The sequence below is a fragment of the Drosophila persimilis genome, unplaced genomic scaffold (genome assembly GCF_003286085.1).
Source record: "Drosophila persimilis strain 14011-0111.01,24,50 unplaced genomic scaffold, DperRS2 tig00000002-arrow-pilon, whole genome shotgun sequence".
NCBI lineage: Eukaryota > Metazoa > Arthropoda > Insecta > Diptera > Drosophilidae > Drosophila > Drosophila persimilis.
The window spans coordinates 17002531-17028874 of NW_020825289.1; the positions used below are offsets into that span (position 1 = coordinate 17002531).

A 26344-nucleotide genomic window follows, 5' to 3' on the forward strand; every position below is an offset into this window, starting at 1 on the left:
CTAAGTTGGTAGCAGCAAAAAAAAAAGAAAAAATCCATTGGCCGTTCAAATGTTTTAATTAAAATTTAATGAATTCTGTGTATTTAATTATGCATCCGACGACTCGTTTCTGCACTCTGAGATTGTCCTATGCTGGAAATTAATTTCAATTGTTTGTTTTTTTCCACTCCTGCTCGATGAGTGGCAATACAGAAGCGGAGCAGGCATCTACGGGGTCAAGATCAAAAATATTTGTACAAAAAGGCAATTGCCACTAGAACAGGCAGGACAGCCATAGCAGTAATTAAAATTACATTTATATTAGATTTGAATTGATTATTGAATATGTCCACGACAATTATGGAGTAAGCCATCACTGAATCGAAATTGCCGTTTTAATTAAATGGACTTGGGCTCAGCCAGCAAAACAAACAAATACTCAATTGAACTAAAATAATAAACAGGCCAAACGGAATAATAATAATATAGCCGAAACTAAAGCCGAAAATATTGTGGAAAATGCAAATCGATGAGCAGCATAAGCAAATTATTTAGTTACAAAAACCCAAAATTGAAAGGGCAAAACGAATTCTATGAAATTGATTAATAATTAAAATGGAATCATGGCCAGTCAGCAGAATATATAAAAGCAAATGGAAAATAATCAAATAATTCACAACATGCGATTTGCTTGCTTCAATGAGAGTTTTCATCAATTTTTGATGGAAATTGATTTCAGATTTCCGGCTCTGACAAAATGTTTGCCCACTGACCACCTGCCGAGGCCGACTCACATCTTGAGGCTGTGAAAGCTGACTGACCCAGACCCAGACCATGTCCGCGATCCGCTAATGCCGTCTATCATAAATTAGGAAATATGTATAATTAAATGTTCCATTAATTAAGCGAAGCGGCGACGCTATTAATTAATAGGACTTTCCAACAAAATGCCGCCATTGTGTCTGGGCCCGAAAAATCGAAACAATTAGGCGGTATTTAAGGTGCAACCTGGCACGCCCACTCGGAGAAAGCCCTCTGGCCAGAATGATGAGCGGACTCCGAGCGCTGATTGATGGCAATCGATGGCAGTCGCTCTAACGGGAGACTTTAAAGAGATTATAATGATGCAGGAGAGGAGACAGAGGCAGTCGGTAGAAAACTCATTTAGTAAAGGCTGCTTCAAAAACAAGTGAACAGAAAATTTGTTTTTTCAACCCCACACTTCAATAAAAATATATATGGGTATCTTTATATTTAGTTTTCAAAAATTTGTAGTTTTTATTCAAATATTTTTTCTTGTTTGAAGTTACAAAAATTTGCTGTATTTTTTTCTTCTTTTTTTTTGGAATTTTCGAGTTTTTTACGTTTAATATTTTAAATATTAATTACATTTAAATATCATAGTATGTATGTATATATAATTGTCGTATTGAATGAAATTTGATTTATACACATATTTAATTTGTTTGTTTTTTTTTCGATTTAAATGCAAATGCTCGTTGAAGTCTAGTTTGTAATTAACATGTTTATCGGTTTTTGTATTCGTAGATTTCTTTAGCATAATTTTTGGCGCTCACGCGTGCTCGGATCATCCTTCGTTATCATGTATATAATTTATTGTCATGCATGATAAAAGGAAAGTCGTGGGATTGGTTTTTGTAAATACGTATATTTTAAATACATTACGATATATGTATGTATATATCGAGTCTTAGGTCTATCAAAAATCACGCTTAAAGTTGTTATTTATTTTCTGTTACTTAATTGAAGTTGCGTTTTATTCTGGTTTGGTGATTTCGAATCGGACTTCGTTGAAAATCGTTTACGCTTATCGGGCCTGGTGTATATGTGTGTTTATATGTTCATAAGTAGATAGTAGATATCGGTATGTCCTATAGCTTAAACTTGAACAACTGCTAATGAGAATGAGTCACGACTCAGCAGACTCGTTAATATTTATGCTAGATGCTAAAATGCGTAATTCCTACTACTTAATATCGATAAAACGTACTACAAATTAATATTTTGAGAGTGTTGTGTTGTTTTTGTTTTCGTTTTGTTTTGTTTTTGTTTCTACCAATGCTGCTGTTGTGGTTGTTGGTTTTTTGGTTGGGGTTTTCTGGTTAAATGGGGAGTTGGAGGGCAAGCATTTTTGTAGAGCGGGTTGGCGCACCTGCCCCATGGCCAAACCAATAGCCAGGGCCCAAGATTGATGTTCGGGCCCGGGACTCAGAGTTGGTTACGTGGCGGACGTGTGGCTTGCGTGTTCTCTGAGTATCTCGGTTTCTGATTGGTGATGCCAACGTATCCAGGGCTCTGGGCACAGGTACTTATCACAGCCTTCGAGCGCCGCATGCAAATGTCTTTTTCCAAAACACATTCAACATGTTTCCTCCATTTGCGCTCCGTAATAATCAACGTCATATAGTAATAATTATAAACATAAAATAAAAATACAAAATAATAAAATCCAATACAAAATGCAATAAAACCTGCAACAGCCAACAACCAAACGAAACCAAATGAACACGAAATGCTTCTATCATACGAAGTCCAGATCTGTGTGGTAATTATGTTTGATGTATGTCAATCAGTCTAGCTGGGTTTGGCTGGGTTTGGTTGGAGTGTTGCCGTCTTTGACGCTCTGCATGGCCTAGTAGGTCTGTGGAGGAGAGGAGTGAAAATACAGCGTGGAATGAGCATGCGGTAAATACAGGTTATTATTATACTACATAGAGAACTGTTGAAGTTGGGTTGGGAAAATCTTCAAATTTATCTAGATAATTATCATAATGAACTAATAGTTTGGGATACATTTTCCCAAACATGTAATTGGCGGTTTGGAGAATATATTTGTGAAATATTCTCTTCTCTCAATATCCAATATCTCAATGACCATAAGAACTTACCACTGGCGGATAGGACATGTATTTGTCACTCATGTTGAAGTAGGAGCCATCGGCTGGTGGCGCCGGCGATGGTGACGATATGTAGCTGCCCTTGATTACCAGCGAGGAGGCCGGCGATGGCGATGGTATGTATAGACCATTCGAAATCAGCATATGGTCATCCTTGGAGCGCATGGGCATTCCGTCAATCATGCCAGTGGCACTGTTCCGTTGGCTATGCCGCTTGGGGTTTGGTAGTGTTCGCGTGAAGTCCGGGTTGCACATTGGATAGTGGGGTGTGCACATGGAGCTCTCCTGGTACTTGGGAGGATACGCCGTCGACTGGATGATGTCCACGTTCTCCACCAGATAGGTCGAGGCGGCGGCCTTCTTCTGAACATCCGCCTGCAAAGCAGTGATGGGCAGCTGGTTAGGATTGGGCGACTGGTCAGTGGATGGACTCGTCATGGATATTATTGTGAGAGCTCTTACCTTATAGACCGACTGGTTGTCGTCCTTGGAGTAGACATCATCGTTGCTGGGCTCAGCTTCGCCCTGGGACTTGTTCTGGCGGCGTATCACGAACCAAGCAACGAGGGCTGCATTGAGGACCAGCAGCACCATGGCCGCCGACGTGATGCCGATGATCATGACATTGGGCAACTCGTCCTTTTCCGTGTACTCCGCGGAATGGGGCTGGGAACCCTTGCTGAGGGAGAGCTTAATGTCGGTCATGAATTTGCTACCTCCAGCCTCATTCGCCGCCATCACGGAGAAGTAGTAGGTGGCGCCTGGCTTGAGGCCATCCAGCGTGATGTTCAGGTTGCCAGGCTTGGCGTCGACATATTTGTACTTGTCCTCCCCGTGCTGCTTCAGGCGCAGTCGGTAGTAAGTCTGCATGCCTCCGTCGAAGCCTGGACTCCACATCAGCTCCACTCCCGTGTCGGAGACATTTCCCACCCTCAACTGCAGGGGAGTGTCTGGCCGGCTGGGTTTACTAAATTCTAGTGTTGTACTCGCCTGCCCCAGGGCGTTGCGCACCACGCACTCGTACTGCCCGTAGTCATCCGCTGAGGTATTCTCAATAAGCAAGGCAGACTCGTAGTTCAGGGCATCCACTTGACGGTCCAGGGTTTTGAACTTGTTGCGGCGCTGCATCTTCAGGTCCTTGCCATGTCGCCGCCAAATAAAACTGGGCTGGGGCGACGCTAGGGCTCGGCAAATGAGCTGCGCCCTGACTCCGAGGCGAGCTGCATAGCGCGTGAAGGCGGGCGTATGGTCGATCTCCGGGGCAGCTTTTGGTGGAAAGGGAAGGCAAAACTTAGGACCGATCTTAACGCTTTCTTGGCCATTACTTACTTTGCACTACTAGGAGTACATTCTCTGAGGCTGGTGGTCCCCGCTGGTTGTCCACGATGCACGTGAAGTTCCCGATGTCGCTGCGCTCCACACTTGCAATCTGCAGCAGAGCTGTGCCGTTCTCGAAACTAGAGGTGGTGCGTGAGCTGAGGTCATAGCCATCCCTTGTCCAGCGAACATGAGAGGCATCCAGTGGACGCGCTTGGATGTGGCAGGCCAAAACCGCGGGCTGGCCGGCCATGAAGCTCTGACCCTCACTGACCGAGCTGATGGTGGGGGCATCTAAGACAGACGAAAGACTTAGCATCGCTTGAAGGGGGCCTATTAAATCTGTTTTTACTCACATTCTACAGCCACTTGGATCTCCAGCAGAGAGGTTCCTTGACTATTAAGCGCCTCGCAGATATAAACACCCGCATCATTTCGACTGAGCCGACTTATATTCAGACGCGGTCCATCGGAGATCAATCGCTGTCCGCTCAGCGTATTGGTGGTAATAGGCAGACCATCCTTGGTCCAGGTATAGCTGATCGACATGGGGTTACCGCTGGCGACAAGCTCCACATGGAAGGGGGCACCCTCAACACCCACGAAGGTGGTGGTCTGAGAGCCCTCGAACTTGGGCGGATCTGGGGAAAGAAGTTGGAGCTCAGTTAGCTCCAATTCCCTGTCAGGGTTGCACCTCTACTTACAGAGAATATCCAAGCTGATGGTCTCGTGCACGCTCCGTTGCAAGACCTCGTTGTGACTCTGACACGTATAGATTATGCCATCGAGATCCTGGGTGATGTTCACATACATCTCCAGGGTCGAGACCGATCCGCCCCAGAGGCCTGGCTTGTTGGCTAGGTTGAGACCCTCGACGGGAATGCCATCCTTCCACCAGCTTATCTTGGCTGGCGGATTGCTGGAGCTGGAGTCGCAGATGAGTTTTGCGCGGATGCCGGGTACCAGGTTTTTTGGCGCCACACTGATCTTGACAGTCTCGGGGGGAACTAAGGGCGGAGTTGATTCATTTGAGTCATGGTCAGGGCACAGGGTCTTGGGTCACTTACAATGGACACCCAACGTCTTGGTGGCAAAGAGCGGTATGTCAATGGCTGCGTTCTGCACCTCGCACTTGTAGATAGCATTGTTGTCGGAGGCATTCACCAAGAGCGACAGCTCGGAGACTATCTTGCTGTCCACCACCTTGGAGGGTCCGTTCACGCGCTTGTCGTTCTTGTACCACTGGAGTGTGGGTGGCGGATTGCCGCCGGCGGAGCTGCATTGCAGTTTCAGTATGGATCCGGAGATGAGTATGTCGCCATCGTTGTAGCCCGTCAACAAGGGTGGTGATGGGGCGTCTAGGGAGGGCATAACGATGTTCCAAATAAGTTACCTTCTTTGGCGGGAACGTTTCGTGGACTTACATAATACATTTACGGTATGGGAGCCAACCACGTTCTGGGTGAGTTCTGTGTTCAAGGCATGACAGACGGCAATGAAGGTGCGACTCTGGGAGTCGATGCTCAGGCTGATGTTGGAGCTGCTCACCCAGCCGCCGTCGGAGCTGCTGGTCGTCTTGTAAGTGCCATTAGCCAGGGGGCGGCCGTTCATGGACCAGCTAATGCGGGCCGGCGGATTCGAGGGAGCCGTCACGCATCCAAGTTCCACAGAGTCGCCGACCTTGGCTCGGTTGGCGCCACTCAGGTAAACATCCTTGGGTGCATCTGTGAAGGGTTTCGTGTAAAGTTGAGAATGGACCAAACTACGGGAGGACTCCTAAAACTTACACAAGACCGTCAGGTTGAGTTCGGCGCGCAGGGGAGATGTTGCCAGTAGATTCTTTGCCTCACACACCAAATTCGCCCCATTGTCCTCGGCCGAGGCTGTGAACTTGTACACGTTCTCCGACAGACGTCCTGAGGTGCGCTGTGGCGAGTTGATAGCCACACCATTCCGATACCACACCAGCTGTGCGGGAGGATTACCGCCGCGGCTGCGGCAAGCGATTTGCATTTCCTGCCCCCGATGGAGGCTCTCACCCTGACTGTAACCCTCAAAGAATGGTGGACCGGGCGGATCTGCAGGGTGATTTTGGGAGGGGGAAAGCGGTCAATGAACATTCAGGGCTCGGGGGTGGTGGTGCAAACAAGGCACTTACACAGCACAGAAAGCTGGACCTGGGCTCGCATGGGTACGTCGGGGGGCAGTGCTTTGTGACGGGCCTCGCAGGAGTACTCCTTGTAGTCGTCATCGGATCGTGGCTGCAGATGCAGTGTCGAACTGGTCGTAAATCGTTTGGGAGACGTCTGATTCACAGAGACAATGGGAACTGCCATGGGAAAACAGCGCTTAGAATTCCAATCGAACACTTTGGACCTGCCTTAGGAACTTCGGACTTACCCATTGTAATCGGTACTTCGCCCTGGTACCAGACAATCTCCGCCGCCGGATTTGCGTTTTCGGCGATGCAGTGCAGCGTCAGGTTTTGTCTCTCCACCACCTCCACCTTGGCGTTCCGGGCAAAGCCCTCGATGACAATGCTACTGGGAGCGGCCACGATGCTTAGCTTGGCGTTGGCTCGAATAGCTGGATTTCCGGCAGCAGGTCCCACCTGGCACTGATACTCCGCATCGTCCTCCAGACTGGCGTTCTTCACCTGCAAATTGTAGATACCGTGCTGGGCATCCACCAGCACAGAGTAGCGGGGAAATCCGGGTATGACCGCTGAAAACCCGAGTGCAAAGCCGTCCTTGGTCCACTGCACTTTCCCAGCTCGGGCGGACACTTCGCAGCGCAGGAGGGTGTCCGTGCCCTCGAGTATTTGCAGATCGTGCGGCGTTATGCGGAACTTCTGCACAGCAGGTAGCGATGCGGCCGTAGTCGGGGCCGTAACTGTTGCCAGGCTGCTGCCACTGCTGCAGCCGATAGAAGCTTTGGGAGAGAGAAGGGAATTCGCATGGTTAATCGGCACGTTCGACATTTGCTCACGTAGTTTGCCAAGTGCACCGGCAATGGGAACAGTTCAATTGGCATCGGAATCGACTTCGACCTGTCAGAGCCAGAGCGAGAGTCAGAAAACGGCCCGGAGTCGGAGTCAGAGCCGGAGGCAGCGGCAGCGGCAGGCAACGTTGCACAGTCACCCAGTTTTACGGCCCACACATAAAATACACATTACTTGAGCGTAAGCCCCGACGACGAGGCTCAGTCACATCGCACTAATTTGGAACAACTTTTTTCTCCTCTGCTTCCTTTCTGCCCCGATGTGTCAAGGTACTACTCTCAGGCTGTCATTGAGACATGGATATGTCGGGCTGGTCTGTCCGTTCGTCCCTCCATCAGTCGGCCTTTTTCTGTTGTCTGTTTTCTGTCTTCTATCTTCTGTGTTCTCTCAGGCCTCGCAGTCTGTTCGACGCTGTATCGGCCCACACCTATCCCAAAGTAGGTCTACAGCTTGCGGCTCATTAGCATTAAAATGTCTTAAAGAAACGACCCGGCCACGTTCGATACCAAATTGAACAGCCTACTCACTCAGTCTTAGACGAAGAGTGTTGTGCGTGTGTCTGGGTCTCGCCGACCTAATCAGCATTAGAGCAATCTACATAGGTAATATAAAAGCATTGACAACACACATGCACACGCACACTGGGACGAGGCTATGGGTAACTGTAGTCCACGATATCGCCCACGTGGGTAAGAGAACTGCGGAGAAAGTTTTGCCATAAGAGTGGATGAACACACAAAAGCCAAACCGCTATGAAATTACTCTTCATAAGTCATTTCTCAGACACGTTCTTAGTTAGGTCTGTACGATTATGGACTAATAAATTATTTAGCTAAGCACAGCTGTCACCCTATCTATTAATAAATAACTCTTCGGAAAGATTCTCTAATGAATTAGCCATTTATCAAGCACTAATCTCCAATAACATGTTTAATTCCCGATCCAAACAAGTTTAATTCATTTTCAGCGAACATTACTCAATTAAAACAGGTTAAGGTGAATGGCGGACGATTATATCCCATACCATCCGCTCTCGAGCCACTGTGCGCACTGCGGGCGCTGCGTGAGTCGGACTCGGAGCCTACAAATGGCTCGACAAATAAACAAAGTAAACATTTCTGTCGTGGACTTCATCAGTGGATTAATTGATTATTTGTCGTAGAAGACAACGGACGTGGGGAGCTGAAAATCCAGCTCTAAGATGGTCTTGAAACGACCCCTTCCCTTCCCCCAAATGTGGGGTGATGGGAGCGGATATGGATTTGGTCACAGCGGATATGTGGAGATGTGGCGGCCACCCACAGCTCGTGTTGCTTGGTTGCCTGGATGGTTGGTTGGTTGGTTGGTCGGTTGTCATTTGCTTTTGAGGGCGCCTCCATTTGCATTCTGCGTTTTCTGCTGGCCAAAGTTCAAGCAATTAAGCCAAGCGACAGTTGACCAACTCTGCACAGGCAGAACACTTCCTGCGGCAATTAACCGACGACAAAATCCAACAAAAAGCAGCACAACTTGACAGGTTTTTGCACTGACAATGACGACAAAAACAGGGAAAACTGAGACCCAGCCCAGACCAGCACAGACCAGCCCATCCCATGCCATCACAGCCCCGAACAGACCGGGCCAACAACAAACCGACCAGCAATGTGCATACGAGTACAACTCATTTAGTGTCATTACGGGAGGAAGACAGGGCCCAGGGAGGAAGACGGACAGAGGGACTGGCCCACAGTTACGACCGACGGGAGTCGGGTAGATGTGGATGGCCAAGAGGGCAACAAAATGTTGGTAGGAAACCAACCCCGAGTGTACGAACAAAAGACAATAAGCAGTGGGTAATTGTCACACATATGCAAGCCAGGATGGTGGCAACAAAGAAATCCTTGAAGTGTGACAGTAGGAAGCAAAGAAGCACCAGAAGCAGAGGCAGAAGCAGAAGCAGCAGCAGCAGAAAAGGAACACGAACAAGAAAAAGGAAAAGCAAAAGAAAAGGTATGAAAGAGAGTACAAAATGCACTCTGTCAAGTGGAGTAGAGTGCAGAGTAAACGAAAGATGAGCAGAGGGCCAACCGGTTTACCATTTCATTCATGGGTTCCTTCGGCCAACAGCCCCGTTCTGGCCAGTGGTCAAGACGGGCCAGTAATTGTCAACTGGGCCCACAAATTGTACACAAGCTAAACTAACTTCTTAACCGCAAAACCCACGTTCACAGCCGATGATGATGTCGATGCCTGTGCCTGGGCCTGTGCCTATCAGGGTACAGTCCATATCCTGTGCTCGCTTTGAGCCTATGCCAATGTCTCTTCCTGGCCACAAGTTAAGTGAGTGTGCCTGGCCTCAAAAGCCGGCTAATAGTTTCTGAACGTGGTCCTGGCTGGGCTAGAGATGGTTGCATTTCATAGTGAGTCACGCACGAGGACAGTGGTGTGGCACGCAATCATTCTAATCATTTTCAATTCTATGATTCTGCACATCTCTAGCGAGTACGACGTGTGGCATTGGCCAGCGAAGCGCAACGCATCGCCGGATGTCGCACTAATGGTCAACGCAACGTACTCGAAGGTCCCGGCCCAGCCGGCTCTGGCCTCTCCCTGCGGCAGCTCCTTCGTGTATCGGCCAAAGCCGGGGCCTTCTGGCTGCTTTGTAAGTTAAACTATCTACAAGTCATTAACTCATACAAAGCCCAGCGTCTGTCGCCCAGCGCTGGCACTGGGAGTCTCTCTGGGAGACCCTGGCACAGGCCAGGCAAGTGCGGCAGGGCAGGCAGTAGGGCCTAGAGACAGAGAGCGAGAGACAATCCAGAGTGAAGTAGTCTCTGGACCAACGCACATTTAGCTCCTATACGCCTTTTGTTTTTCCTCTTTCCTTCCCTTTTTCTTCTCCTTATCGAGACCAGTTTCCAGTTGTATTTCGCCTCTCTGCCTCTTTCTCTTCTCGGTGCGGGGATCTCTGTGTGTGTTTGAATCTTTGGGGCAACTTCAGCGCGTTAATGGAAAATATTGTGGCATATCACAGGAAATCCGGTGAGGTTTTTTTTCTTGCTGTTGCTGTTTCTGTGGCTGGAGTTGTTGGAGTGTGTGGCGGTGGTGCACACTCCTTTTAGCCGGCAGGACACTTAGCCTGTACAACAGCTACAACAACAACAACACAACAACGCTTTGACAAAATTAACGGGCACATAAATCTCCTCTCTGGGTTTTGCGGCTTTGCGTTATAAATTTAATTAAATTTTTTTTGTTTGTTCTGCTGCGCCTCTTAACCATTTTTTGTGTGTGCTAACTGAACAAATGTCTTTTATTAAATTGATTAAAACGGCTCTGTGTGTGTCAAATTTGTTGTCAGCCATGTTAAGCGCCCGGCAAAGTGTTTCAAATTGTTTTAAATGTCAAGGGAAAGGATTTCAGCATGGCCATAACAATTATTTTCAACAGGGGTTGGCTTGAAGAGGCCAATCACATGTGATGTGGCTTATCATCCGCTCTGCTGGCTTCATTCTCAAGCGGTTCTGAGTCTCTCTGGCAGTGGGCTTTCCCTCTTCTAAGAAATTTGTCTATGGTAGAGACAGTCGGCCTTTGAGTGGTAATCCAATCGAAGTGAGTTGACAAATTGTGGCAAGCATTTCAGAGTGAGTCAAAGTAGATTTGGCTATCATGCAGGGCCCTCATTCTAAGATTTCACAGCGATTTATCAGCTTTAAGGCCCTTGGAATTGGAGATCTATTTAGAGAATATCTTATCTAATAGGAGAAATCTCTTTTGCTTGCCATACGAATGTACATATGTATGTACATACATAATCGTGAGTGTGTCTGTGGAGCCCATTGCTGGAGCATTGGTTTTGTGGTTCTGTGGTCCTGGCTGACTTTATTGCTGACCCGGACACGCCTTAATCATCTCTCCCGAAACTTCACCATCCCCTTTAGACTGTCATTTAATGTTCGCCTTGGGCACGCTTAATAAATTCACAATAAAACGCATTTGAATCACGCAGATCGGGAGATAGTGGGGGAATAACGACCTCCGCATTGAATGGCCTCCAAATGTTGCTGTTTACCAAACTCCTGCTCGCCCTGGATACCCCGCTTTCTTCACCCAAATTGCCGCATTAACAATTCTCTCTCTCCGGCAGTATCTGTAGCTGTGTGTGCGAGAGCACTGATTGAATTATAAAATTTGCAGCTGAACAAATGTGGCCAGGCCGATATCAAATACTAAGAGCCAAGAGAGGGGCAGAGATACGTACACGGGCACGGGCGCTGCCACGGACTGTGCCCCCATCCCGTAAAGCCTCTTCGACGTTAAACTAATCAACTAATTTGCTATGAACTTTGCGGTCCGCACAAATTAGATCGGCCGAGAGAGCCCAGAGACCAGAGATGGGACCCAGACGCAGGCTAGACCCACACCGATTCCATTTGGAGGCATTAACATTAATTATTTTCTGCTTCATGAGCATTTTAGATGAACACGAACCCTCGATGGAGATGTGATCTCAGTTTTCAAGTGAAGCTTCACTCTCCCTCCGCTCCCTCTCCGCTCTGGTCCACAGTTTCGGGACTTTCATCTTTAATTAATTAATACAAAAATGCCTGCCCCTTTCGGTTGTGTCAACTATTTTTCGACTTTGCCATAGAAATATTTATACAACGAGGTGGAACGTTGTGAGTTGCTGCGGACACCGCAACTCTACGGTTATACCCGATACTAAGTCAGTATGGCTCTCCTCCGGCAGACGCCGCTAATATTTAACGACACGACAAAGAGAGCGTGCGAGAGAGACAGAAAATCAGTCTGAGCGTGACGTCACGCGCTGCGTAGCCACTGCAAATTGATTTGTTTCCTTTGGCTATAAAAATGATCTGATCTGATCCAGATTCAGCAATCTGATAGATATGGTCGTTATCTATGATTCTGCGTTTTTAGTTTTCTCAAATCTGCAATATTGTGGATGCAACAGATTTTCGTCCTTTGTGGGGGCGGAAGGGGGTGGGGCGAAATTTTGAGATAAAGGTTTTATAGTGAGATCTAACAGAAGTGCGGATACCAGATTTGGTTACTCTAGCTTTAATAGTCTCTGAGATTTGTGAATATCCCCAGATTTGCATCCTTTGCGGGGGCGGAAGGGGGTGTGGCGAAATTTTGAAACAAACTCGTCTCGGTCCGATATATTAGGAGTGTGGATACCAAATTTGGCTGCTCTAGCTTTTATAGTCTCTGAGATCTAGGCGCTAATGTTTTACTCTAAGCAAAGCCGCCTATGCTACCTGTGTGTTAGAGAGAGACAGGGCGAGAAAAAATGAAATTGTTTTCTTGATGCTGGCTATAATAATAATACGATCGAATTCAGATTCTGCAGTCTAAAAGATATGGTCATTCTCTACGATTCTGCGTTTTTAGTTTTCTCGTATCTTTAAAATTGTGGATGCCACAGATTTTCGCCCTTTGTGGGGGCGGAAGTGGGCGGGGCAAAGTTTTGAAATATTTTTGGAGCAGTGACATATTACAGAAGTCTGGATCCAAAATATCGTTGCTCTAGCTCTTATAGTCTTTGAGCATTAGGCGCTGAAGGGGACGGACAGACGGACAGACGGACAGACGGACAGACGGACGGACGGACAGACAGACAGGGCTCAATCGACTCGGCTATTGATGCTGATCAAGAATATATATACTTTATAGGGTCGGAAACGATTCCTTCTGGACGTTACACACATCCACTTTTACCACAAATCTAATATACCCCAATACTCATTTTGAGTATCGGGTATAAAAATCGCTGTCCAAGCCGCAGCCCCAAAAAGAGTAGCAATTTATGTTTTTTTTTCGGGTTTTGCTGAAAACTGAAAGTATTTTGCGGCCTGGTCATGCGGGTTTTGGCAATTAGTTAAATTAAGTCGAGGCTGGAATTTGTCAGAAATGTCAGCGGAATTGTATATTTAAATCCATCTATACACTAAACCGCGGGGCATGCCATAGTACTCGCAGGAAGCTTTAGTCCAAAAAGGATTTCAATGTTTTAAAGCTGGCAAAAGGTAAAATAATAATGTGAAAACTATAAAAGCCCCATCAAAAATTAAATAAGAGGATAAAAATCAATTTTTTCCGTTGCTGGGAATCGTAAAAATGGGAAACGCAGAGAGAACTGTAATAGATTTTGATGATTTTACGACTGTAAGCCACTCAACGAAACCGCTCGCTGGTCCGGTTGTCAGTCGCCTACCCCCCTCGTCCAACCAGTTTTGTCAACTGCCGATTGCGTGGGTTAAGAGATTTTGAACACCCACAACAAAAGCAATAACAGAAATGTAAAAAAAAAATTGACAAATTTTATTAGTCATAAATTGAAAATCATAAAACTCGTAGAGAGCACCTAGCCAAAGCCGGCTCGGACGGCTCTGAACTCAGGCTCTATGAAAATAAATTAGTCCGTGAAGAGATAGAAAGAAATGGAAATGGAAAGTTATGCGCGGCTCCTTAAAATATGCAACAAAATATTATTTAGTAGGATCGTAAAACTTGGCGGGATTCGAATGGACAAAGTTTGCCCTGCCAGTGAAAATTAATTTAGAACTCTTCTCGTCTCTTCGTATCCCGGAAAAGTTTAATATTCCACGTTGGGATCACAGCACTCTGGGGAATAACTACTGGTCTTTAGGCAGAACTTGCACACACACACACATCCATACACTTTCATAGAGAGAGAGAGAGAGAGAGAGATCCATTTGAATGAGAAATCTAGCTGGACAAAAGTAGTAAAAAATGGTCCAGCAATCGACTCATAAAGAAATCAAAGCAAAACCAGTTCAAGAGCCAACTCCAGGCGCAGTCACTAACAGAGCCGTCGCCATCGCCATCGACATTGCCTTTGCCGTTGCCGTTGCCGTTGCCGTCATCGGCATCGACACAACCTACGTGCTTTGAAAAGGTAAAAGAGAGACATATGGAGAGGGAGAAAAACTAGGGGCTTATGAATGGTAACCGCCATATGAATGGTCTTACAAAGACCTCAAAAGACGTGGGCTTTGCCTCAGTTCGCGGCGCATATTAAACTGAATTTAAATTTTAGCTGGAGCGGTTCTCCAAGCCGGAGTGTCAGTATGGGAATGGGTAAGGAAAGGAGTGAGGGGTCTGGGTCTGTCAGTGTTTTGCAAACCCAAAGCACGCACCTGGCTTTGGATTCTTGGTCTTAGCCCGACTTGACTTGGCCCGGCTCGACTTAGTTTAATGCCGCTTCGAATTGGCCAACAACGGCGATCGACGACGGCTGCACTTGTCGCTTAGCTGAAATGCCAAGACAGAGTCGATTGCATGCCACACTCGGCGGCTGCCCCGTGAGCCTCAGGGCCCCCCCTCCTTCGATCGGTCTGTGTATGTGGCAGCTGCATAATTATAATGTCTGGGCCCAGAGCGGTACATTGCCTCAGCTCCGTCTTGTCGGGGCCTGTCTCACCGAAAGGTCAAACAACATATTTTTGCCGTTTTTATTGCCGCTCTGAACTTTATCGACGACTTTTTGTGCGACGAAATTAGTTTAGAAAAATGTACGAAATGTTTTCAAACCGCCAAAACAGTTCGGTCTATAATGAAACAACATTTTGAACTTGATCAGATCATAAATATGCTACGATATTGTAATTTATTTGAGCGGAAATCCATAAAGCAATTCATAACTATGCAAATGCCATCTTAAAATTAGCAGCAAGCATCATAAAAACATTCGACACAATCTATAAAAAATACCTCAACATATTGCAATTTCCAAAGATACATTTCGTTGATGCGACCTGAGTATTCAAATATATTTAGTACACACACTCAATCGTATTTTCTACAACCATTAAGTGGATACATTTTTTCAAAAATTTTATTTTATTGCCGTGTACCCGCACGCTTTCGTGGAAGGCTTCGAACTTTTCGATTCATTTTTTTGGTTTCTTGTTGGGGTTTTCTCGTAATTTTATTTATGTATGCAGCTCGAAACTTTGTCGAGAGCTGTGGGATTGTGTTCGCCCATTTGTTTTTATAAAACTTAATGGCCGACTGATTGCCGGCCACAATGTTGGCAGTACCTATACATATATGCATGCATATGTATAGATATCATTGTATATTTATATTTTCAAGGATGCGTTCATTAACTTTTCGAGATTTATGAAGGCAGCGTGTGAACAGATGCGGGCCGGCCACAAACGCACGAGTATCTTCAATTGTCAGGGGTTCCCATTTTAGCTCTAACACGGATTTTAATGGGGGGACATAAAACCCATTTTTATTTTGCACTTTTGGCTCATAATGAGGTTTTATACGGCCCCCAGTTAGGCACAAAATGAGAACTACAAAGCCAGTCAGGCGTCACAAGGCACCAGTCGCCCGTCACCAAAGAGCCAGAAATTCAAGTTATCCCGCGGCGTTTGGAAAACCGTTCGACTATAACGCTCGGCCACAACTCCTCTCTGGGAGTTAGATAATCGAGCTGCAGACACCAAAGCCAGATTAATGGCTTCGAGCTGATTAGTTTGAGGCCAAGACAAAATAGAAGACAAAAGGCCAACTCCACTCTATCCACCATCCGTAATTAAGCAGAGACACCGAAGCGCGTTTCATTGCGATGCGATGAGTAGAGTTTAGTCAGAATCCGAAAATTAGAGACCCCATCTGGCATAGTGCTCTACATGCTTATGCCCAGCAACCAAAATGTTCATTTGTCAAAATTAACACGGCACGAAACAGACCCAAAACAAATTCAATCTAACAATCTAAAAAGCCGCCAGCCATCGGATAAATGTTTGATTCCTGGGCAATGTATAAGCCAATGGGGTCACGATGATAGTTGGGGATGCAAATTAATCTAATCATGATCTAAGAATCTAACAGAATAACGAACTATTGAGACCCTCTATACTAGTACCAAAACTGCCCCTCGTACGTGCATTTTTTTAATTTTCTCATTCTTCCCCTTGTATCGTATCTCGTATCTCAACATAAATATCAATTTCCGTCCCTACCATGTCTTCTCACGCCCTCATCCCTCGAAAAGTCTTCCTATTATTGTCATTGTCTGAACCCCCGTGAGCTCCGAAGTCCGATAGACCATCAATCATGTGATCTGCGAAGTGTATGAAAAGTTCGTTAGTGCGAAAAATGAGGTCTAAATTCTTTTGGCATCTGTAACAGCAAATTGAAAACCCGGGGAACTAAACAATTTTCACATTGTCGCGGCTGGTTATTAATTCAGTTTTTATCTGTCGCTCTTTTTTGGGCCAAAAGTTACCGTACACTTTTGTGGGTTTTCGACCACGTCCCTGGCAGTTTAATTGAGGCAACAGCAATAGCAACAGCAACAGCAACAAAAAGCAAACAAGAAACGATCCCAAACAACTGGCAACTGACGCTGCTCGAAACCGGCTTAGGCGCGACTCATGCCCACACACACACAAGCACACACACAGACTCATATGAGCAGTAACTGTGTGCGTATGTGTGGTGTATCTGTGTTGGCCATCCATCATTATGAAATGCCTGCTGGTGTGGGTAAGTGGTGCACCTGCTCGCATTTCGCCTGGCAGCCGAAGAGAGGGGAATAGGGGAATGGGCCGCTGCCAGGTCCGGTCCGGTTCGGTTCGGTTCATTTCAGCTCGGTTCGGCTGGGTCCTCCTTCATTGATAGTTTGGAGTGCAACTTTCGCATGCGCAAAGCTGCTCGACAACATATGCTGGGCCTTGTCCAGTCCATCCAGATCCATCTCCATCTCCATTGGCATCGGCATCGCCATCTCCATCTCTATCCCCAACTCTCAGCTCGCTCCCAGCTGGTCCGCTTTTGCTGGTTGTGCTTCTGTTTTTGCCGTGATTCTGAGACTGGCTTTTGCCTGTTTTTTCGATATAGTAGTTTATTTATTTTTTGTGCGCCCAGCGTAAGTTAATATGACTTGTAGCACGATGATTGCTTCCTGTGCGCACCAGAGATAGAGAGAGAGAGAGAGAGAGAGAGAAAGCGAGCGAGCAGCTTGGCTCGGAAACCAGCTTAAGAGGCGCTGACAGCCAGCGACAGCAACTGGCGACGGGACTATGGCTATGGCCAACCCTCCATCAACATTTGTTGGTCGAGACTCTCTGCTTTTTTTATGAATGAAAAATCGCTGCTGCTTTCGCTGCCGCTTTTGCCGTCGCAGTCTCTGTCTCTCCTGCTATATCTGTCTCTGTCTGCTAGCGGAAGTTATAAATTAATTGAGTAAATATCGATTCGCACACACACTCACACGCTCGCTCCTAGGTCGAGTTGGCAGGGCTGGTTGGCTGATTGCCTGGCACTGCCATGCCATGTTAATTGGCAGCACTTGAAAAGCGACTCGCAAAACATCGAGCATTCAACTTTGGCTATTTGCATAGTCAAATTGGTTGGCTGAGGGGGTGGATGGATGGGTGGTTGGAGGGCGGTGGGAAATCGAGTTAGGAACTGTTTAGGAGCCAGCGCCACGTCGGGGTACTAGATTAATGACTGTAGAAATCGCAGATTCAAGTGCTCATCGAGTATGCCCATTCAGCATAGATAATTTATTGAAAGCGCTTCGATTGCGACTGGAATTGGATCCCTCAGGGCGGGCTCTTTCTGGCCCGTTTTATGAGTAAGTCATCGTTTTTATGGCGTATGCTCGCCATCAACATCAACTTGAGCTAAACTTTATTAATTACCCAGGAGCGATATTTACCAATTATTTATTTACTCTTCGCCATAAATCCTTACTACGTCCTGGCTAAAAAGTGAGAATTTATGACTGTAATTGACTGTAATCTTATCCTGAACTTTTATGGATCGTTTCACCCAGCATTTATGGTGCATTGCACATGCATACCCATATGTACATACATATATGTGAGTGCTCAAACTCATACTCGTTGAGTAATTAGTTATTCATTAACTATAATTCGAGCTCTAAGAGTGTAAGGTCGCAGCCACTTCCTTGGCTCTCAGCTGGTACAGAAATGGAAACATTTCTCGCCTCATTAGCCTAGGACTTTGCTGATCAGGCCTTGACATCAGTCTGGGCCTGAAAGCCCAGATACCTTCCAGGCCGCCTTGCTCTCACCTTTATGTTTCACACTTCGCACGTTACACATCTTTAACCCAATATTCTTTTCAGCTTTTTCCCTGGCGGCTGGCTTTATCATTTCTGTGGAGATGATAGCGCGTCATGCATAATTGCATATATCAGCTACAAACATCTAACTGTACAGTGAACACCCATACAGAGGGGCACGTTACACAGCATCATAAGGAACAACAACAGTTGCTGCTGCTGTTGCTGCTGCCTTTGCAACTTGCATGCCGTGGACGGCACCTAACTGTCAACTTTCTTTTTTTCGCCCGGCAGTATAATTACAGAGAGCAGTGTATCGTATCTTTGTGCCTGTGTGCGTTTACTTGCATGCAATTAGCATAAAAAATATCAACACGGCTTGCATTTATATAACGCTACAAATTATGCATCATTGAAGCAGCCACCACCGCCGCAGCAGCAGCGGCATCAGCAGCAAGCTGCAACGACGTTGAATAATGACCGAAAATGCAATGGCAACATGGCCCGCAGCCGCCCTCACCCGCTCAAGAGGCAAGCTCCAGTCAACAGTTCGCCAACATCCAACAGCCAGCAGGCGCAGACACCGCAGCCTCAACTTCGGCCGACGACGTCAGTGGCAGATCGGGCTGGGGGCTGTTTGTAGGTGTATCAACTTGCAGCAGTCGACGTCGTTGTCGTTGTCGTCGTCGTGGTAGGTGCCACTGACACCTCACGCACGCCCACTTTCAAGCATGCCCCTCAGCTGCATTGGCTGCACTTGCCGCGCGGCAGGCACTGGAAAGCCAAATGAGATGAGACCGTGCCGGCTGTAAAAGAAAATGCGACACGGGACCGCCATTTGTTGGCACTTAAAAAGTCTGCCCAGATCAATGGAGGGGTCCTGTACGGTAAAGTATTTTATTTCTAAGATCAAACATTACAAAAAGGTCGTCAGATCTGCATAAGTTCTTAAGAAATTTTATAGGCCCGACAAAATCCTACATTCTCCTTCGAATTTAAAAGCATGCATCCATAAAATTAATAATAATCAAATATGCATACCATATCATCTATAATCAGCAACCAGAATTGCTCGACTGTGATAGGCATCCAGGCTAACGATTATGATTCCGACATAAACATAAAGTACAACAATATCAATTTCATGAGCTCGGCTCATCTCTGCTCATCCCTGGCACGTCGAGTGGTGCCTGTGGGTGGGTGCTGGCGAAAGGGAAGAAGGGAGACCCTGCACCACCCAACCCCAACCCTAGCCCAGGTTAAAGCCAGTTGTATGGCACGCATGAATAGACAGCTGCAGAGCTTTGAAAGCGCATTCGCATTCACATTCACACTCACATTCGAAATCGCATTCGCCGACGAGTTTTTCACCCACTTGACGTGCAAAGTACTGCAAAAATAAAAAAGTAAGAGAAGAAAAACAGCATAGTACAGAATATGTTTGTGAAAAGACAAACAAAATGAAAGCGCAGTAGGAAAAGCAAGAAGAATGGCAAAAAATTGGTTCAATTTAGCACAAAGCCAACACCCAGAGAGGGGAGTACGCCAGAACGGCAAAACAGGGGCCTATTGAAGCCCTGTCTCATCGCATCGCATCGCATAGCATCTCATCTCATCTCAATGGAGAAGAGCAAACAACGACAACTCGTTAGCACAAATTTTAGATGGTTGGAGTAGAATTTGAGGGGAGTGTCAACGCCTTTTAAATGGGCAGATTTTTAGCTTGTTTTTTCTCTTTTCGTTGGTGTGTTTTCCTCAAGTTTTTTTTGTTTTTGTTTTTTTTGTGTAACAATGGCAAACATGAAGTGGCGTTCCTAGAGCTGGAAAAAGTCCCAGCACGCCATCGTAGTCCACTTTACGTATTCTTGGTTTTCTGTTGATATTTTTTGGCAAATTTTCATAAACCGTTATTTATTTTTATTGCACAAAGAAACTGCTGGCAGGAATGAAAAGAAGTTGCGAGCAATTTTCTGCTGCTTTTCGTGGCTCATTTTCAGTGGCGGAAGTGAGCTTGCAGAAAAATAATCAAGGAAAATGTTTTGCGCTTTTTGACCAAAATGGAGAAATCCAGGCACAAATAGAAATGTTTATGAAAACGAGAAAAACAAAAGCTGTTTCAGGAGAGCTGCCAGATCCACAGCCCCAGCGGAAAGTGTATGGGCACTGGCCAACAGAAAGGCAGAAAAAACAGAAACTACACTTATGGCCGCAGCAACAAGATGGAAGCACATTTTATTTACATAAAAACAAATGACCAGCATGTTGTGTTCGGGGACAGAGACGGAGACGGACCCAACAGTGCGATAGGGCAGGGACCAAGTCTCAGATGGAATGAGTGGTTCACAGATGAGAAGGTAAGGCCAAGACCAGGGGTTGTAATTATGCGGCACTTTCCGCTGCAGATGCATCCTTCCAACAAAGGAATGTGCCTGGGAAAAGCTGTGCTGACTGTGGCAGTCATGAGGTGGCAGAAATATGAGCAAGCAGCACAGAATGGTGAGATGGAGAGTACGACTATTACGAATAAAAGTTGGCCAAAGTTGAACAGTCTTCGAGTGGCTGAGGATACTCGATATCCTGTAGCATCTATGTAAATGGATATGCAGAACACATCAAAGAGGAGTCGGAGTCGGAGCCGGAGTCGGAGTCTTAGCCGGAGCCAAAGCCCTGCGCCCCATAATGAGGTGAGCACTCGGGCTGGAGGATAGCTTTGGAGCCCGTCCAAGTGGAGCGCACACATCACAGAAGCTCTCCATTCTTTGGCCCTAGCCCGAATGCGGTCAGTTAGCAGGCTTGAAGAGCTGCCAGATGTAGGCTAGTACCAACATCATTTGCTCTTTATGGCTTAGTGCCGTGATACCTACGCAACCCCAGCCCCATAACCTGTTCGTCATACATGTAATTTGCAGTCATTTTTTCCACTTCCACTTCTGGCTCAGTGTTCTGCCTCTTTTAATCAGAGCAAGTGGCTTACCCGACGAGTCCGGCCGGCGTGGCTAAGTTAAGCAACCGATTAGCCACGGCTCAGACCGGCAGTTCAATGCACTGCCTGGAGAAGGATTTACGAGTATGCACAAAAGTTTTAGGCTAACACATTTGCACATGCCGGCTTGGCATTAAACCAAATCGGGTTTTAAGTCCACTACGACGGCTGAGGTTTTTGGCTTTAATTCAATTTGCCTATGCAAATCGTTTGCGGATTATAAAGCTGGCACATCTGAGCTGTCGTCGTACTAGACACCGGTAAGCCGGCACATATGTATACTTGTAGGAGGGACAGCCTAAAGGGTAGAGCTTCCATATTCTATGTGGGTAAAAGAGATTTGTACATTCCGCCGTCTGTCACTCTCCTCTGGCCTCCTTTCAACGCCTAACCACATCCTCAATTTTCCAGTTGTGCCACAAAGAGAGTAGGGAACTAAATGTACATTCTACATACTGGTACGAGTATAAACTAATTTCGTAGGCTGGCTGGCGCTGGCTGGCCTCTTGCTACACAAGAGGAACGAGAGTTTTTTGGAGTCGAGTGTACATACTCGTACACCGGGCAGGTGTATTCCTTCTTTAGCAGCTTGCCTACTTCCCCTGGTTTCCCGACGGCACTTCTTGGCGGTTTTTTTGTACGAGTAGATATTATATTATTTTTGCCTTCTTTCGGCTGGTGTGCCTTTTGCAGCTTGACTTGTATTAATTTTCAGCGCGTGCAAATGGTGTGGGCTATCTACAAGTCTCCGTATACATACTACCAACATGCAATAGTATTCTGCAGATACAAAAATGAACGTATGAAGGGGCAGCTGTTGATGTTGTCTCGGGGCGTATAATGTCTGCAGGATGTCTTGTGATGGTGTGCTAACCTTAGTCTTCCTTTTGTTGCTCCTGTTTTCTTCTGTCTTTATTAATTCAATTCACTTGGACCAAACCCAGTCAGTCGACGGCGATGCCAGCTAATGTACAGAGCAGTAATTGGAGGAGATCTGAGAAGTCTCACACAATTTGCGAAAAATTCACAGAATAGCAATCAAATTGCTATGAATTCACGAGAAATATCCCAATTTATGAGAATTTTATATCTAAACGTTGGCTAAATTGTTCGCTAGACAGTTTTCCACTTTGTCCGTGCCCCAGGCGGCGCTCTAGATATGAAAGCCCAACCATTTTCCGATCATTTTCACAGCGTGATAATCAAACATTTTCAATGCCCACTAATAGATTCGTCATGTGGCATTAACAAAACAAAGCCAGACACGTTGGACATTGTGTTAACTGATTCAGATGCATGATCCATACCATGGATCCATGGTTTCATATACAACTTTTGTTCTGTTGCAGGCAATTAGTACGCGGCCAATAAATGAATTTAAAACAGAACTTTTAACGCCTTACAAATTCGAGATTCAAATTTGGTATGCAAATAGTTTTCAATTAACAGGTGAACAAATGCCAACAATAAAAAGTCAAGCTATGCGAGGCAAGAGGCACTAAAAACTTTGCCATCAGGAAAAATGGAGAGAAAAATAATTAAAAAGTGCACGGCAACAATGCTGGCAGGTGATGCTTCATCCGCTGCCCCATGCTCCATGCCCCACCACTCCTTCCGCAACTTAACCCCCCACCCGTTGAAGTGATGGCAAAAATTAAATTATGTGTGCCACAAAGTTCGCCTGAATTATGTCGCATAAATCAAATAAACAGCAGCCGAAGCGGCAGCAAAAAATGAAAAGAGATATAGAAAAAGTTGAGGCTGCAGAAATTGTTGAGGAAAATAACTGAAACTGCGAAAAAATTTATACGAAAAACTTTTGCATGTAAAGCAGGGGAGGGGCTGGGAGAGAGAGGTAGAGAGGTAGGAAGGTAGGAAGGGAGTGGGGTATGCTGCCCGTGTGTTAAAGCAACACTTGGCTGTGGCAAGACATTATTTTCTATATCTATTTGCTGTGCAAGAAAAACCGCAACAGACAGAGAGGTTGTTCGTTGGGTAAAGAAAAACAAGTGTTTAAATGTCAACAGCAAACAGTCTGAAAATCGCTGGAAAAACCAGCAGCAGTAAGCCGTGGCAGTGTGGCAGACATGCAGACAAAAGGAGTATCTCCCCATCCCCATCCCCATCCCCATCTGCAACCCCCGGATTGACTAAGCCACAATTCATATGGAAAGATACTCGGCTGCCACAACGACAGTGACTGCGACTGCGAGTCTGGGACGGGTCTCATCTTCTTTTTTGTTTGTGGCGGCTCTCGTTGGCCTGTGCAGCGAAATGTCATGAACTTTTGCCACAGACATTTTGCAGGCGGTCAGTACATCGCCTGGTATCCATGAGATACATATGTACGTATGTACATTGCCTTGTGGTTCATATGTCTTTAATTTTTGTTGGACTTGAAGCTTGATAACTCACCCAAGAGCACGGCAAATGTCAAAGATATCCAAAACTGCATGTTGTAGGTTGCTCGATTGTTGCTTGCAATTTGTTGCGGGATTGCGACACTCTCAGATGCACACACACACTCACACACTTGCACTCAGACGCGTTCGTCGTTAACTTGTTTACAGTTGCAGATACTTGTTTGCTCGCTGTTCGGCTGTATCCGTATCTTTCTGTTTAATTACAAGCCCCAGCCAGTTCGAGGCTTGGCCGCACTTTGCCTTGCATTGGGCGAAACATTTTTTGGGCGCACACTCGATTGAAATTTGAAAAATCCGGAAAATATTTTTGCTTTGCGACGAAAGTATCTTAAACACCGGTACGACCGTTTCGATGAGGGCGACGCAACATAAACAGACCGCGCAGACCGCACAGACCGAGCTCCGAAATTCGACTTTTATATTTTCGTAATTTATTATGATAAACGACGCGGGCCAGCAGCCGCTCAACTCAAAAGTTGGAAAGGTATTGAGCATTGAGCGCTGGGATTGAGGACTGTCTTGTATCTGAAGCCGGTCCACTGGTGGTTGACTGGCTGTTGAACAGAGTGATACAAATACAGGCTCGAGCTCGAACCTCAAACAAGTTTGAGCTGGACTTATACGCAGGCATCTGCTGAAGGGTTTGGGTCACTGCTAAGACTAGCGGTTAGTTACTTAGATATACTCGTATCTGAGAAATAATACTGCATTTAATAATTACAAAATTTTTGTTAAATCAATGAGGTTTCATTCAAACCCAAATATATCTGGTAAATGTGGACAACATTGGTATCTGTTTCTTCCGGTTGTCTAAAACCATTTTGAATTCTGCAGTTCGCGTACTCGTATCTTTTAGAACAACGACTTCGTTTCGGGTTTTCTCTCACAGCATCCACTGCGTCGGCGCCAGAGCAGCTCGAAACTCTGATAATTGTGCAGACGCCCTCTTATACGGATCTCTGCTACTTGGAACCAGACTTTCTTCTACTGGTACTACTTCCATAGCTGAATACGTTTTCGAAGAGAGTATAAGCTGTATAAGCGTATAAACCTGCTTATAAGAGCTGTATAAGCTGGCATATAAGAGCTGTATACGCTGGCATATAAGAGCTGTACCAGCTGGTTTATAGGAGCTGTATAAGCTGTCTTATAAGAGCTGTATAAAATACAGCTCGGGTAGAAGACCCCAAGTACAGATACAAGACTTTTTCCTTTCCCAGAGTTTGCGTTTGTTTGCTGATGGTGCCTGCCTCAAGTGTTGGACTTTTGGTTATGAAAGTAAAAGTGCTTGTCGAAGGGCGGGAGCAGCGGGGTGAAATGAGTAGAAAAACAGGCGAAAAACTTTATGGAAGAACAACAAAAGATTGTGGAAAGTTTCCGACATGGGGGGAAAGTGCTCGGCTCGCAATGAGAGATGAATTAGAAAAACTTTGTTCTATCAGAAATATTTGGGTAATAGGAAATGAATTGACTTCGATTTGGGATTACTTAGGTAAGAGGTAGCCATAAGATGTATCAAACCGAAATACCACACTAAAACTAGTTAAAACATTGGTGTAGGCCAGGACCGAATAAGGGTGGTTCGCAGCCCGGTAAGACTCCACCCTCATCAATGTGTTAATAAGGAAAATTGGATAGTTGATTAAAAATGTTAACATAATGCACAACATAATGCATCGGATAGGATTCAGGCAGCAATTGATTCAATGGCTAAAAGATCAAATTGAACAGTATTTACAATCCAGCACATTTTTTCACTTACATATGTATTTTCCATTTGAATGCGAAATACGTACTCGTGCTATACATATAATAATCGACTCGAATAGTACAATCGACATTTAATATTTTTGACTGGCGTACATTCATTTTTCAAATTAATGAAATACCGCACACTTCTCGAACACAACACAAATCGCTGGAGTGGTTCAGAGATGCTTCTACTTTTGCCTCGCAGCCGATAAATGGAAATAAAAATGCACTTCAATAACCAAACAAAAATCGGAGCTGGAAAATTGAAGCCATATCCCCATCATACCAAGAAAAAACAGCAAACATGCCACAGTAGAATCAACAAATATGTTTATTTGTATGTGCATCTGAATAAAAAATATAAAACGAATGGTATGGGATGGGATGGCCAAATGCGTGCTAGGAATGAGCCAAAGGATTCAGATCGATTCCCGCTGCTCACGAGTCCTGCAGATAGTTCGGTCTGCTTATATCTATTCAATCGATAGCTAATTCGAGCCCTTTATTATTTCTTGCTCATCTGTGCAAAGCTGATTTCCACTCTCGTTCACTCGGCCATCTCTGGGGTACGCTTTACGGGAGTCCCCTTGGCTGATTTTTGATGTGTGAAATGAGTTGGCCCAGACCCACAGGCAGACAAACAGAGAGACAGACGGAAGGAGAGGGATAAGCAGATATGGGATGGTGGCATGTATAATGTGGTAGCTCAACTAGTCCACAGGCTGGCTTTATTAATGGCTCATAATGACTTAAGTGAAATTACTGAAGCGTAACAGGGCTCGCTTCGCTCTATCTCTGGCATGGTCCCTCCACCGCTGCTTCTACGTCTCTCTGTGTGCCCCCGTTTCAGTTGCAGCCATAAACAGCGAGAATTCCCACGCGGCATTTAATATTCTG

The 26344-nt window shown here is 45.8% G+C and overlaps 1 protein-coding gene across 1 annotated transcript; it reads right to left on the reverse strand.

Annotated features, from left to right (window-relative positions):
• Positions 1 to 2453: 2453 nt before the first annotated feature.
• LOC6592689 (nephrin) lies at positions 2454 to 24121 on the reverse strand. Its single transcript, XM_002017920.2, has 12 exons — positions 23688 to 24121; positions 6615 to 7145; positions 6373 to 6543; positions 6002 to 6292; positions 5639 to 5938; positions 5282 to 5572; positions 4919 to 5221; positions 4571 to 4855; positions 4227 to 4508; positions 3360 to 4162; positions 2889 to 3293; positions 2454 to 2641 (listed from the first exon to the last, which is right to left on the reverse strand). Exons 1-12 carry the CDS (start codon positions 23725 to 23727, stop codon positions 2633 to 2635), a joined length of 3711 nt encoding a protein of 1236 aa, XP_002017956.1. The 5' UTR covers positions 23728 to 24121; the 3' UTR covers positions 2454 to 2632.
• Positions 24122 to 26344: the final 2223 nt, after the last annotated feature.